Raw genomic sequence first — 15,583 nt, forward strand, 5'->3', positions numbered from 1 at the left:
ATATCAAATCCACAAACAAATTAAGACAGCTACCAGTGGAGCACTGGACTTACAGAATCTTCAAAATACACAGCGTCAACTCTGACCATATAAACTTCCATACATGGAAGTTTACTGGCGACCAATATGAGGAACTATAGACCCTTTGAGATTCCATGCAGGAGCAAAGGATTTCAAAACGAAAACGAGTTGTCTAAACGCAATTATTATGATAACTTAACATCACGTTTGAACGGTACCATCTGTAAACATCATATATTTGCCGTCATATCCCGAATTTGTTACCCACTATTATGGATATTCAACTATGTTACACGACGACCCACTTTAGGAATGCTGTATTTATTGCTGATATTATCGTGTGTGTCGACAGTTGGTTTTTGGACAATTATAGGTGTAATAAGAACAGGTAAAAGCGTACATGTAACTGTGTACCTTTGATAACAATTTCATCCATTTTATTAATCATGCTTAACATTTGAAATGTTTATCGTATCGTTATTAGGCATAAGACCACAATTAACCTTACTTAGATCAAATTTGAGGTTTAAAGTTCGAAACTCTTTCAACAAAAAATAAACGATATCGACACTCGCGCGTGCGATTACCAGTGGCTGACAAAACCTTAAAGGATCTAACAAATATCACTTTTTCAAATCATTCTGAAGAAAACCCAGTAGGATGTGTTTTAACAAAGACACGGGTACATGTAGGGTGTAGATCCAAAGATGTTTACGTTCAAAATTCGACAGCCTTGCACTGTTTATGTTTAGCTAAGGCCTGCCTACACACGACAGTAGCCAATATGTCCAAATGCAATGCACAATGTTAGTACAAAAATCGAATCTCATTTCTGTTTTGATACGGTGTATTTGTAGGGATTTTGAAAAAGGGACTTTTTCTTCCAAAAGTAGGCATTTTGACATTTTTGATCTAAAAAGCATAAAGAACGTTATTTTTCGCTCACTATTTGCTCGAAAATGGGCAAATATGGCCTTTTTAAAACCAAAAAAACCATAACCTGCAACGCTCGTAAAGTCGACCTTTTTGCATTTGGCGAAGATGCTAGCTATGCCCCTGTTTATTTCACTTAGTGTTTAACCCGTTGTAACTCAAGTAATCGAGTTAAATTCATATGACTTATCAATATATTTTTTTCAACAGAAAACACACTTGAGTCTAGACTATCGAGTAATAATACAAAGCGTCAACTTCGTAGTCTGGGAAATTGGATGGCTTTTCCCGAGATTGACCATGATCAATTTAACGCTGCTGATATGTTCATCATTAAACCAAAGAAAATGACACCTCTGATTAAACCAAAAGAAGCAGCAGAAACAAATGTAACATCGAAATCAAACGGTAAGTCAGCAAACACAAAACATATTTGTAACATATGCTATAAATAGTATAACGATTAAATGTATGAAAACCACAATTACGTTTTGAAAACGTTACAATAATAGAGCTAAACGTTATTAAAACGTTTTGACCAATTTAAAAAAATGTTTTTTAAACCCTTTTGAAAATATTGTTGTGTTTGCTGGGAATTTTCTCTTCCCGCTTGTCTCTCCTTTTTCGATCAGTTCTCTTTTCCTTCTTTTTTCTTTTCTTCACTTTTCTTTTCTTTTCATTTCTTTTCGTCTTTCAATGCCTTTTCTTTCGCTCAATATTGTTATCACTCATTTGTCATCGACTAAACCAATATACCATGTCGAACTATCATCTCGAGAGCCGATCGAGACCCTGATGACGTTCCGTCAGATGCAAACAGGGTTTTGGGAAATGGCAACAGTTGCAAATATTTTCCCCGGATACACGGTGTCCCAGAAACAATCACCAGGTGAATACATTTGGACATATGATATTGGTATCGGAATCAAAAAATTTAAAGAGCAGCCAGGACCGGATTTACCTTTTTTGGGGCCCTGGGCCAGGCCAAAATTTCGAGACCCCAAACGCACCGTGAGGAAGGCATGTGCTCTCAATTGGCCAAGTTTGCAATTTTGTAGGCTATTTTGGCCTAAAACATGGTGTTTTGGGCTAAAATGGAAGATGCACACTGCACAGGGCAATTTTGGGGGCCCCATATATTTTGGGGGCCTGAGCCCGGGCCCATCTTGCCCTATGGTAAATTCGGCCCTGAGAGCAGCGCGTAGCTCATTTGATTGTGCATTTTAGTTGGTTGACTATCACTGGTGTGAAGAAATGAGCGGTTACATAATGCGCGCATCAATTCCAAGTTTAATTAACAGACGATTTTTTCATAATAGCTCACCCCTTCCTAAGGTTTGTGTATCTCATTAGCTTTAGCCCTCTTATCTATTTTATAATCCGACGGTGTTATGTTAATCATGGTTTCACTGAAGCTAATACTTTTGCATTAATTATCCATAACAATATTTGAAGCACCATTTTGTCCTAGGAAACATTGATACAATATTGGAAGCTTCACAACTTTAATTCTTTATGTTGTGCAATATGTTATATTTTCACTTTTCAAAGAACGTTTGAGCTAAGAAAGACAATGATCAAATGCTTACATCTTTACGTGTGATTTTTGATATCATTTTGCATTACCATTTCTTGGAAATATTCCAAAAACATAAATGTGTGAGAAAACTCTAAACTTTTTACCCAGCTGCGATTATTTGTGCAATAAAAATATCAACACGAAAAAAGATAAGCACCGAGCATCATCTTACACGCAGGCTCTCAATTTTAATATCGTGCAGTTCTTTCGTATTTGCACAATTTCCTAATCATGCTAATCATTGCTAATGGTGGACAGCGCTCGAAATAAGGCGCGTCCTTGCGTCAAATACCCGTGAAAGTAGGCGAGGACCCGCACATTTCATATGGTACGGGTCCGCGTGACTCGTAAAAATTAAACCATGCACAGAGCAGAAAATCTTTTGTTGTTCCACTGGAAAATGTGGTTCACATAATACGTCCAACTCACTGAGTACACTTTCATTTTCGTTTCCCATCAAGTTTTGAAACCGGGTTTTCAATTTTCTACTGCTATAATGTTAGTGCACAAGCAGGAGGTAGCCTAATTATTGTTTCTATAGTCTACACATCATAATATTTTATAATAGTGGGACCCTTGAAAATTAGTCAGGCCCCTTGAAATTTCACAGGCAAGGGTCCTGGGTCGGACCCTTAAAAATTGGTGAGGACCCTTGAAATGTCAACGGCAAGGGTCCGGAGGACCCTTGGATTTGTTTTCTTATTTAGAGGCCTGATGGTGGAGTATCTGACCTCACCCCTCTCCCTCTCGGGCGCGCGCTCTCCCCTCCCCCATCTCTCTCCCTCTCTTTCTTTCCCTCCCTCTCCCCCATTATCTCTCCCTCTCTCCTTCTTTCCCCTCTCTCCTTCTTTCCCCTCTACCGAACCGTTCAAGTGGGACAGTCCCCACTTTTTCGTTTCCAGCATAAGATAACGAGAGCTAAATCCGGTTATTTCGCTGCGGCCGGTATATCGAGGGCCCCTGCTTCCATTTTAAGGCCAAAATATCTCTTCCGTATTATGTGTTTCCTTTAAAAAGTGAGATAAAAATCAAATGGAGACGTGTATGTTTTCACCATTTTAGTCCAACCGTCATATCTCCTAAATATTTCATCTGTACTCTCTCACTCGCTAACGAAGACCCATACAGTCCCATGTTGCAATAGCTCCGTCTATGCTTTTATGACGCCCACCGTTGAAGTGGCGGTATCGCAATGTCCCCACTTTTTACTTGAGTACCCACTATGACGGTGAAAATTCCTATGAATGTCCCCACTTTAACGGTTCAGTGAGAGCTCTCTCTCCCTTCTCTCTCGCCCTCTCTCTTTCTTTCTCCCACCTCGATCAATTTTCGTTGTCTTACAATTAGTTTTGGGTATCCAGCTGTCTGTTAAAATAAAATAATGTAATAGTTCATTAATAATGTACAAAATGTTCTTTTCCCCCACAGATATACAACCTGCCACCGTTATTGTGCGTAGAAATGCCACATCTGTTTGTCCAGAACTCGACATTCCGGATCTGGGTAGGCCGATATCGCATTTATTGTATTAATTGTTATGTATCGAAGTCCCTTTTTTTCTATGACACTATAATTTTTGCTTCTGAAAAAATAATTCAATAACAAACATTGTTACCTTAAATATCGAGATTACGTTCAGGCTCAGCTCTCTCGCATATTTATAATGTTAACGGAACAAATTGAAAATCAGTTGCAGCCCATGAATGCTAGTAGGCGTCCCGGTGGCCATTTTGATATTGGTTCCTTGGACATTAGTTTCATCCTGGGCTTTTGGATCCATATGCGGTGCCCATGAAAATGCGTAAGAGACTATTGGTTCGGAGATACAATGTCTCAATCATGTACCGCTTTGGGCTTAATAAAGTATTTATTAGTCCTATTGAAGATAGCTGAAGAGTAACCAACGGGGATTGGCTGACTTTGGAAATGCCTGAATCCATGACCTCTGTGTTGCTAGACCGTTATTGTAAATTCTAATATTGCAAAGATTGGGTAGGTTTAACACTAAAACCACTGAGTCATATTTTGTAACACGGACTACGAGGCGGGGGGGGGGGTCAGTGTTGTTGCACCCTTATTTTCAATTTCATATACCGCTATATTTGGTACCAATGTATAGCTATAAGTCTCCTCTATCTATTGATACCAAAATAAGTGCAAACATGCCCACATAATAATTTAATTTTTTTAATTTTTTCCTCAATATAAAAGGAAATGACTATTTCAACCTAAATAACAAGTAAAGGGTCAGTAGCTCTTGGAAGAATTTTACAGGAGCCAAATGAAAATCATTACATTTAAATATAGAAACCAATGATGGGCCTCAACACCCCCCCTCCCCATGGCCATCTTTGACGGCCGGTCATACCCCGGGTAAGGTCCTGGGGTAAAAACTTTATCACTAAAATGAGCGCAAAGGATAGATCTACGATTAGCTTAGGTCGTTGGGGCGGATAAAAATCTTGGGGGATCAAGTCAAAACTCGACCACCGGTTCTGGGCGGGTTCGACGTTCTTCCGGCGGAAAACGCTGAAACCGCCGGGTTCCGCCAGAAATCGCATAGAACATTTAGTTTTGACAAAACGGTAATTAATATATCGTATCTATTTTTCCGTAGTAATTGAAAGAAAGGTAAATTTAAGCGATGTCTCTATTGACGAAGTTGAGAAAATCATACTCGGGAAGAGGATTATGGATGTTAGACAATTGGTAGAAAACACTAACAGTCTTATCAACCAGACTCGTGTTGGCGGCAACAAAAGTTTTGTGTCGTGCGACAAAGCAACGAGTAGAGATGAATGCGGGAACAAAGCTTACAGGGAAGCGTTGGAATCCAATCGGATGCTAACTGACAATTATATGTATACACCCGGTGGAATTTGGACGCCATTAGATTGTGTGCCGAGATGGAAGGTGAGAGTTAGTTAACGACCCATTGTATTTACTAAACACGCTGATGATTCCATTAAAAGGGCACTTGTCCCACACAAGTAAGTTTTTGTGTTTTTCTCTGAGGCAAAAAACAAACGCTGCTCTATGGGACCTGCCAACACATATTTTGCGTTTGGGGGATTGTACAGGGTGAGTAAAAAAAATGCAATAGAGAAATGAACCCATTTTTATTTAAGAACCGAGCTGAACCTTTTGGGTTTCAAAACATTTTATAAATAACATATCCATTAGTGATCTTGTGTGAACTAATCAAGGAATTAGCATTTACCGTTTTGTTTTTATGACACATTTTATAGCGATACCCAATTTTAATGTTTGTCCAAGAGACATCAAAAATTTGAATGTCATCACACTCTGTGTAAGGTAGATTTGGAACAACTGCCATTTTCTTAACCTCATTGGCATTGAAATAAAATGGAGGACCCAAAGTGTTATTGCCCTTGGTCTTGTTCAAGGAGAAGAAACAATAATTGTTGTTGTTTTCATTTCTCCTCTTTATTTTAAAGATGTTTATTCTCTATCAAAAACATAAATGTGTAGGCGGGTTTTGAAGTAGAGTGAATTACAAATATCCAGTAAGTTGGACATATTGGGAATAAATAAACTGGAGTTGGAGTCGAGTGAGGTATGACGGATTTAAAGTAATGTTGAAAAATTTGTTTGAACAGAAAAAAAGAGATTAAAATAACGCAAAAATTAACCTTATTCACATTATAGTCAGTTTCAGAGCTGGTGCCTTTATCCTGCATTGTGTGCTCTCATTCAAAATACATGGTACATGTACCTCGTGGACAAATAATGAAATTGGGTATCGTAGCAAAAAGACTCATATAAATTAAACGATAGCAGCCAGTCACTTCATTTTTTCATAGAAGGTGACTATTGAGTGTGGCATTTATTAAAAATTTCAATAATGGGAAAGTTTAACTTGGTTCTTACATAAATATCGATTATTTGCTCTATTGCACTTTTTTTTGACTCACCCTGTATGTTTGTTTGTTTTACGATGCATGTAAAATCCGGCGCTTGAGGGCCAAAATGGTAGATTTTACCCGAAAAACGCGACCGAAGCGAGTGAAAAAGCGTATAAACAAATTCTGTTTTGTACACGATCGTAACTGCAAAAATCAAAGGCTTTTATATATAGTTTTTTGTATGCAAGAAGTAGCGAAACTGCCAGGTAGAAAAAGTGCTCAATTCAGAAGTATGAAGAGCGCTCGCCCCGTAGGAGAGAGGTCTATGGTTCAATTCTACACACAGGGAGGTATTTCCGGATTTTGTTCTGGTTTATCTGCCTGTGCATGTTATGTTTCCATAAACAGTAGCTCAGTGGTTAGAGCATGGAGGTATATAAATAAATGGAGAATGATCGCCAGAATTTTAATCTCCTAAGTGGAGATTATCCCGTTACCTCTATTCAATGAGTCACCAAACTTCAATTGACCAGCCACTTCAGCCAAGCTATTGATCTCCACGATGGTTATGAGCCTCTACCATGGTTCATTGATTGTCACTCCCAAAAATTCCTCATAGGAATTGACCCTACATTGACCCGTACCGGAAGCCTTGTAAAAGAGACTGTATAATGACGTCAGCTAGTCAATCAGCTAGTTCAAAGTCACCAGTTTTGATAGCTTATAGTTTCAATGTATGATCGTGCGAAAACCCGAAGAAATTCGGATGTTCTGTTCTCAAGTTATGAAACTGTTTTCTACACTAGTTGTGCCGTAACTTGACAAATATACTTAGTTTTCATGTTCATATATTAAGCTTTTAAGGGGGTCTGAGGAGTTCAAATATAGTGCAAATGAAAACAAGACGTTTTTACCTTCCGATTGTGAAAAGATTATGTTGGGCCAATTTGGGCCATTTGAGTTACGAGCGAGCAAAATTTACCTGAAGTACTTCGGAATTCAAGCAAAAGTGATGATCAGACAATCTTTTCAAGAGAGAAATTGATATACGGAATGTATAGGCCCTACATACTTTGTTTAAACAGTTTCTCATAGCATGGACGTACTAAATAATATTTAGTACGTCCATGCTCATAGTTTCGTGTATGATAACCGTGATTTTGGTTGAAGCTTCGGGTCAAATTGATTGAGTGCCATGACGGATGACATGTTAATATTGTTTTTAAACTTTTAATTCTGTATTGTCATGAAATCGTATAGGCCGCCTAAATCATCATCATTAAACTTCTCATTGTATAATAAATAATTATCAGTATTTAGGCCTAAATGATTATTAATATTATTAGGAGGCTATTATTTTCTTTGGAGGGAGGGGTTCCAAATATACGGGGAAAAAAAGTCATAATTCAATTTTTCATGACCAAAATGTAGGGAGTCACAAAATGACAACAGATAAGGTGTTTCTTTTTTCAAAAAGACTGATTTCTTGATGCAATTTAAGCACTCAATTTTTGGCGAAAATGGGATTTTGATATCAAAATTTTATGAAACATGAGCACTTTCCAATAAGTAAAAACTTCATTTTACCCCATTGAAATCAATGGCCAGTGAAACAGACTTCACAATGTAATCAGCTTAGCATAATCAATCTAAACCTGAAATGGCCTATTCAACAATAATTGGTCATAACCAACGTAGTACAAAAGAGGCTTGGCTGGATCATTCTCCATTTATTTATATACCTCCATGGTTAGAGCGCTCGCCCCGTAGGAGAGTTGTCTATTATATGGTTCAATTCCCCGCACAGGCAGGTATGTCCGAACTCCAGAGATTTTCTCTGGTTTACCTGCCTGTGCATGTTATGTTTCCACTGTAATTTTATGTGTAATTGCGCTAGTGTGCGATGCGTGATTCATCTTTCCTCTGTATATTGATAAGAATAACAATTAAGCATCATTAATTAAATCTCGTGCGCTAGTTCGTAATGTTTGAATGTTTCTTTGTCAGTGATGATGCGTAAGCCTCTTCCCTTGTTTGTATGATTATTACGCTGACGGTATAAATCATCATGAGTTGATCTCGTACACTGGTGTGTTATGTGCTGTTTGTACTGTTTACCCTGACTGCTCATGTCCTTCAGTATCAGACTTGAGTCAGGGTTTATCAGGGACAATCTGTGTAGCTCAGTGGTAGGAGCGCTCGCCCCGTAAGCGAGGGGTATGGGGTTCAATTCCCCGCACAGGCATGTATATATCCGGAGTTTTTTCTCTGGTTTACCTGCCTGTGTATGTTATTTTTCTATTGTAATTTCATGTTTAATTGTACTAGTGTGCGATTCCCCTGTATATTTCTTATCATCGGATATTTTCTTTTTTTCCCCACATCCTTAGGTGGCCATTGTGATTCCGTACAGAAACCGCTCGTTCCATCTACCAATAGTTATCCGCTTCCTCACGCCAATGTTACAGCGTCAAAAGCTGGAGTTTGGATTTTATGTTGCTGAGCAGGTATGTACAAGAGGTTTTGGCACACGTTATGCATTCAGTGTTCAAGTACTTTCTTAATCCCACCCATTTCTGGAGTTTATCCTTAGTGTAAGAGAGCACGAAATACTAGGATTACAGTTAGGGTAATGAATTAGGGTTAGGATTAGGGTAAGGGTTAGGGTTAGGGTAGGATTAAGGTTAGGGTTAGGGTTCGGATTAGAGTTTGTTTGGTATTCTCTTAGACGAAGTACACACCTATCTGGGGTACGGTATTGTGGGGAACTGGTGGGGATTAAGATGAGATTATAAGGGATTAACCGATTGGCGGGGCCCTGTCTGTAGCGTTTTGTAAATGTGTAATTTCCCAACGTATTGAGCACTATTGGCAATGGTACATAAAATGTAGCACCAACGGAATTAGTACAAGGAGCCTATCCGTTGTTGTTGTTGTTGTGTTTACTGTATCACTATCCATAACAGATAAATGGCGCACAAGTGAATTAGAAGTTCTTTCACAATAGTATACGAGGCTTATAATTAATAGTAATATGCTACATAACATCTTTACAAAAGTGATTTGTTAAAGAAACTACAACTAAAATTAAACATATCTATAGATGGAGAAGACCATGAACATTGTGCGTAAAAAGGCTGTAAACGCACCAATATTTCTTTTCTTTTTTGATATCTTACTGCTGAGAAAACTATACCTTAATTGTTAGATTATGTGTAATAAACACCTACATGTACTCATGTTAATGTTGTACCCGGAGGGCACTCAACTTTGGAAGTGACGGGGAGGTGCTGACAGCAGTTCGAAACTAGGGATGTTTCGGTCTTAACAACCAGACTCGTGTTGGCGGCAACACAAGTTTTGTGTCGTGCGACAAAGCAACGAGTAGAGATGAATGCGGGAACAAATCGTTCAGGGAAGCGTTGGAATCCAATCGGATTTGAAAAAAGAGGGTCTTTTGGTGGCAGGAAAACAAAAAAGAGTGTCAATGGGTGAGAGCGAATTCAGTAAAACAAAAAAGGGGGTCATTGGGTGAGAGGGTCGCACATCCCTGTCACCCATTTTAGTGAGTGCACCCTGGGCTTGTACCATTGGAAATTCCAAAATTGGTGAATTCCAATGTGTCGCTTTAAAGGAACGTGTAAAGCTTTGTAGGTCGTCTTTGCACATAGATTACCAATATGGAATTAGTATTTCCATCATTCCGCTTTGAGTTACATGTATAAGCTTTTGTTTCAATCCGAGCGCAAGAAGACCGTAAGTCCAAAAATGATAAATCGAACAATATCGATCAATATTACAGATATTTGCTTAGTTGATATACAAAATGATTCTTAGCTTCTTGTCTATACCCATGTACCTGAGAAGTGTCAATATTATGGCTTTTTTGGTTTCCAAATTATCTTATTTTAACAAGTTTAAACGATCATATCTCAAAACGCTAAATATGACTTACGGTCTTCTTGCCCTCAGCATGCTCAGTTTTATTTATTATATTGATATGTTCACAGGCAAATAAGCTGAACTTCAACCGAGCTATGTTAATGAATGTGGGCTTCCTGGAGTCGCTAAATTTCTCCAAATGGGATTGTTTTGTTTTTCACGACGTGGATCATATCCCCATTAGCGACAACAACTACTATGGCTGTAGTGGCATGCCAAGACATTTCTTGAGTGGAGCAGATCGATGGGATTATAAGTAAGTCAGTTTGCAGAGGACGGGCGACTATAAATAACATATCCAGTATTTTGACAGACCATTGGTTCAACACGTAAATCACGATATTTGGGCAAGTCGATGGTAACCCTTGTTATACAGAGTGCCCCCCCCCCAAATAGAGGCCCCTCATTGCCCCCTCTTTTACTCCTATTTCTGAAAAGTTGATCAAATATATTTTGGTATGAAAAGAAACCCTTAATCGTTAGCGTTAATAAACCAAAAGAATTATTTCAATCGGCTCACAACTTTTGAACTATTTTTCACTCGGGTAAGGAAATAAAGAAAATAATCAACTGTCCAAAGCTAACGCTAAATATGGCGCCTCCGCCTAATGCTGCGACGGCTGATGGTGTAACTTATGCAGGGATTGTGATGTGGTATATTGATGTCCCTTTGTAAACCTATTTCGTTTGTGTATTTGTTTCTTTTTTTAGATTACCCTACAATAATTTCTTTGGTGCTGTGATGGGATTAGGCCGAGGTCAAGTATTCCAAATTAATGGTTTTCCCAATGTTTATTGGGGTTGGGGTGCTGAGGATGATGAAATATTGAAACGCATTGGAGAAGCCGGACTAGAGATCACCCGTATCAAAGGACCTAAAGGATACTATAATGTCATTAAACATCATCATCAAAGTGCTCCACTCATGAAAGAGAGGTAAGATGAATTACATGCATGACCATGCATGTTAAGAAAATGTCGCCTTTCCCCCTTGTCCTTTTCCGATTGTTATTTCGCCGGGTTCATCACATAACATGCATAATGACGTATCGTGATTTTTGGTCATTTTGCAATGTTTTGGTGTATTGGTTTTAAATATAGTTCTCTTCAATTACACCAAGTCTCAAAGCTGAAAATTTGATAATAATTAAAGAAATAACAAAATAATGGTACAAAGAGTAGAAGTTCAAAATTCCATAAAAACATGTAAAAAGTAACACTGTTTTCGGTTATAACTCAAGAATGGTAAATACATTTTCTGAATCATTGTGACTAGATGAATACCATGAAAGGGTTTTAAACAATTTGAGCAAGTTTTAAATTTGACCCAGTGTAAAGTTCGATGACCTTTATCCGCCAAAAACTACTCCGGTTCAATTGCTTTCAGGCATTTTTGTGTAGCCCATGATGTCAACTACTAGTATGGTAAAAATGAACGTGTAGCTTTGCCCCCCCCCAAGTGGTACTGTCCAATTCTGGGCTCACATACTATTATGTATTGTATATAAATTTGCATACAAAAGTCCCGTTTTCTCAAAATGACACAAATTTGAAATACGCCTGATATATCTCCGAATGATCATCTTGGTTTAACTATAATAAGAAAATCATCTTAATATTTTTTCTTGTTTCGTTTCAGGCATAATCTTCTAAAGAACTTTAAACCACGACTCAAAAAAGACGGTTTGAACAATTTGCAGTATAAAAAACCGGAAGTCACACTCCACGTGTTATATACCAATATCTCAGTTGATATCCAGAAACTCTAATGGAACGTACCACATGTTAAAATGTAATCAAGTCTGAAGCTGAAGGACAGCATCAGAAAACAGACCCGAAAACGGCGTAGAATAATACCGTTAATAACCATAGATTTTACTCAGCAAACCCAGGATTCTAAAAGCCATGCAAAACCAGGAGAAATACAGAAGGGTCAGAAACACCTTTCAAAGCACACTATAATAGGCGTGTGGTCAAACCAGTAGTATAACATAGGAATGTTCGTGTCACCGAGTAATTTAATGGGTTTTTTGTTGCACCTTTAAAACAATAAGAAAGCACAAAAAAACCCGTATACTACTATACAAATATTGACTGCTGTGAGAGGCATGGTTAAATTTATAGGTCCAAGGTGATCTCAAAACCATGACTATGGCCCGAGGCGTAGCCGAAGGAAAAAGTCATGGTTTGAGATCACCGCGGGCCTATAACTTTATCCATGCTCGGAATAAAAAGCAGTCAATATTTGTTTTATATACCAAATCATAAGACTCTTGTCATCTGTTTAGTTAAAAACGTCGATTTTGAGAAGAGAAATTAATAGTTTCAATGCGAACGGCACAGATCATTACAATCTGCGATTTCCGCGTAATTATAGCGCGCGAAATATCATTTTACGCTTGGAACGACACACATGCAGAACTATGCCCGGGGAATAGTTACTTTTGCAGGCATAGTCAAAACTATGCCCGCGCTTTTAACCAATCAGATGACGGGAATCTTTAGTTGAGGTATATAATACGTTTGGGCAAAATTTTCTCTAAAAACAGCTAATTTTGGCAAAATCAAAATTATTATCAAAACATCTTTCAATAAATGCACTTTTTGACCAGAAATGGAAAGAAGTTGAAATGAAACCCATCTGTGTATCAATGGTTACGTAATGTTATTTTAATATAACCCCTTACATGATGAAATTGGAGGCTTGAATTGGTTGGCATTATCCAAAATAGGCTAAGAGGTTAAAATGGATGTCATTTTGGACGCCATCTTGTACTTCTATAACTAAGCTGCCATATTGGAATGGCTATAATTTCAATTCATGACCACTAGCAATTGCAATGTTAGGGTTTAGATTTAGGGTTATGTCATAGAGTTAGAGTGTAGGGTTATAATTTAGGTTAGGGTTTAGATGTATAAAACATTGTTCCATGCATCTTACAGGTACATGTATGCATGGCTGCATATTGCCTGGCTATAGCGCTATGTAAACAATTACATGTGTCTGTGTGTTGACACTGCACGAAAAGGTGTGAAGTGGCTATACGTAGAGGTCATGTTGGCTATTACATAACAAAGCTTTACTGATATAATGGGAAAGTTAGTGACTTTGAAATGTAGTAAAATTTTAAACCTAGAACAATTTTAATGGTTTTCATTTTGTGGCAAATTGTCACTGTGGGGGTGGGTGTGTGGGGGTGGGTGTGTGTGGGGTTGTTGTTGTTAATCCACAGGCATTTTGCCAATGACTGGTACGTCAATGTTTTCCGAGTCGTAACATCATGCGGCATGTTGAACCGTAAAATTGTGCGTATTTTCTACAGAATGACGCAGCACCTTAAATTCAGCCGTAACATTATGCGGCATGTTGAACCATGCCCTGTCATACCTCTACACGATCCTAGTTTATAATACTCAGATGCCTATAGCAGACTTCCAAATGTCCATAAATCCATCATGAACATGGAATTAAACAGGCTTTTATAATGATTATCCTATCTGATATCACGTCTATGTTCATACACTTTGTCATGGTGCTGAATTCGGCAGCCGTGACTTCCACAACTGTATCAAAATAAATTTTAATTTTCCAACTGAAAAATATTATGTCGGTCCAATCGCAAATAATAATATTATAATCGTGCATTATAACTGAAAGCCAAACAAAGTCACCAAAATGCAGATTGTGCTTCAATTCAATAAGATTAAATTCTGCACTATAACGACATGCACAATTTTTGCATTTCCGCGACGCACACCATGAAATTATTTAGAGTAATTGCAAAGATTTGTGTCAAGTCTACACGTTTTACAATAAGCAATGAACTTTGTAGACTGCGACAAGCCTGTTTTAGGCTGATTACATGTCTGTCCTTTAAAAATATAAACTTTTTTCATTTTTTAAATGTTCAAAATAAATTACAATTTTTAGATCATTTTTTCGTTTTGATTTCAAAAATGGATATTTTCGAGTCCATGTTGAAAATAAATCCTGTTATTGTTCATGTTGTTATTACATGTATTATATCTCGCAAGGTTGAAGGCAGTTTGCCGTAGCACAGGCATCTATTTTTAATTTCTTGGAATAAAAAAAATATCATGTTTTTGCCAAATAACATAGCTAAATGTTAACCCTTTAGTTATAGTTCTAAGTGCACATATTTTATATGTATATGTTTTTAACTGGCAAATAAAATGATATGAAATGATATGATATGATATGATATGATATGATATGATATGATATGATATGAAAAAACCCTCAGTTTTATGGCCGGATAATCTTTTGAAGCAGGGTCCGTCCGTCGGGATTTTTTTCTAAAATATCACAAAAGCTTCCAAAATTTTTCAAAACTTTGACAATTTTATTTTTCGAAAATATATATATATATTAATAGCTTTCAGTCAAAATCAACTAAACAATCGGAAACAGAGCAATCATAATCAGCCATAGCAGACCACGCAATGAAATTGTTTTATCGAAATACACTATATTAAACGTAAAGCATAGGCCCCTACTTAGTATATCTTTTAAGGTTATTTTAGATAGGCCTGCACACCTGCAAAAACTGAGGTATATTTATTTAACAGGACTGTTTGTAAATGCATTTAATTACCGTTGTATGGGTCAAATTTACACAATTTTGTGTAAAAGAGTGCCAGAAATAAACACAAGAAACGGTAAAACCATTACACAAGAATATGATGTGAAACATTTGAAAAGTATATATAAACCACTAACTAGTAACTACCCTTGCTGATCTTAGTAAAATTTACCCCATTCAGCGGTTTCCCACAATCATGGTCGTCCCTGGTGTCAACTTTACCCAACTTGAGTAAAGTTGACAGTCCCTCATTTCAAATTATTAGTTTTGGTTCTCTTTTGTTCAGAAGCCAAAAATTAAGGGATTAAAAAGTGGAGATGAACTGGTCTGCAATCATAACACTATTGTGCTGGGAGGACACAAGAGGGTTTATGACCATAAATATATGATGGCATATAACCGTAAGTATATAATGGCATATTGTGCTAACATTTTCATTATCGGATATCTATTAACGCGGTCGACAGTTGATGCTCTCTGTCGTCGGTGGCATACTTTCATGTCACCGTATAATTACACCCCGTATAATGAGGGGATGGGAGGATGCTTTTTCTTTATTTATAAATACAAACGTTGTATGATGATGGAGATGATTTGATTATGAATTAGTTTATTCGCCGGAAAGCACAATCTATACC

The 15,583-nt window shown here is 37.5% G+C and overlaps 1 protein-coding gene across 1 annotated transcript; it reads left to right on the forward strand.

Moving 5' to 3' along the window:
* The first annotated feature begins 167 nt into the window (after positions 1 to 167).
* Positions 168 to 12,376, forward strand: LOC140142609 (beta-1,4-galactosyltransferase 5-like). The gene is made up of 8 exons (XM_072164609.1): positions 168 to 409; positions 1,165 to 1,362; positions 3,962 to 4,036; positions 5,151 to 5,446; positions 8,790 to 8,906; positions 10,410 to 10,597; positions 11,053 to 11,277; positions 11,981 to 12,376. Exons 1-8 carry the CDS (start codon positions 334 to 336, stop codon positions 12,108 to 12,110), a joined length of 1,305 nt encoding a protein of 434 aa, XP_072020710.1. The 5' UTR covers positions 168 to 333; the 3' UTR covers positions 12,111 to 12,376.
* The last annotated feature ends 3,207 nt before the right edge of the window (positions 12,377 to 15,583 follow it).

The sequence above is a fragment of the Amphiura filiformis genome, chromosome 20, assembly GCF_039555335.1.
Source record: "Amphiura filiformis chromosome 20, Afil_fr2py, whole genome shotgun sequence".
NCBI classification, from domain to species: domain Eukaryota; kingdom Metazoa; phylum Echinodermata; class Ophiuroidea; order Amphilepidida; family Amphiuridae; genus Amphiura; species Amphiura filiformis.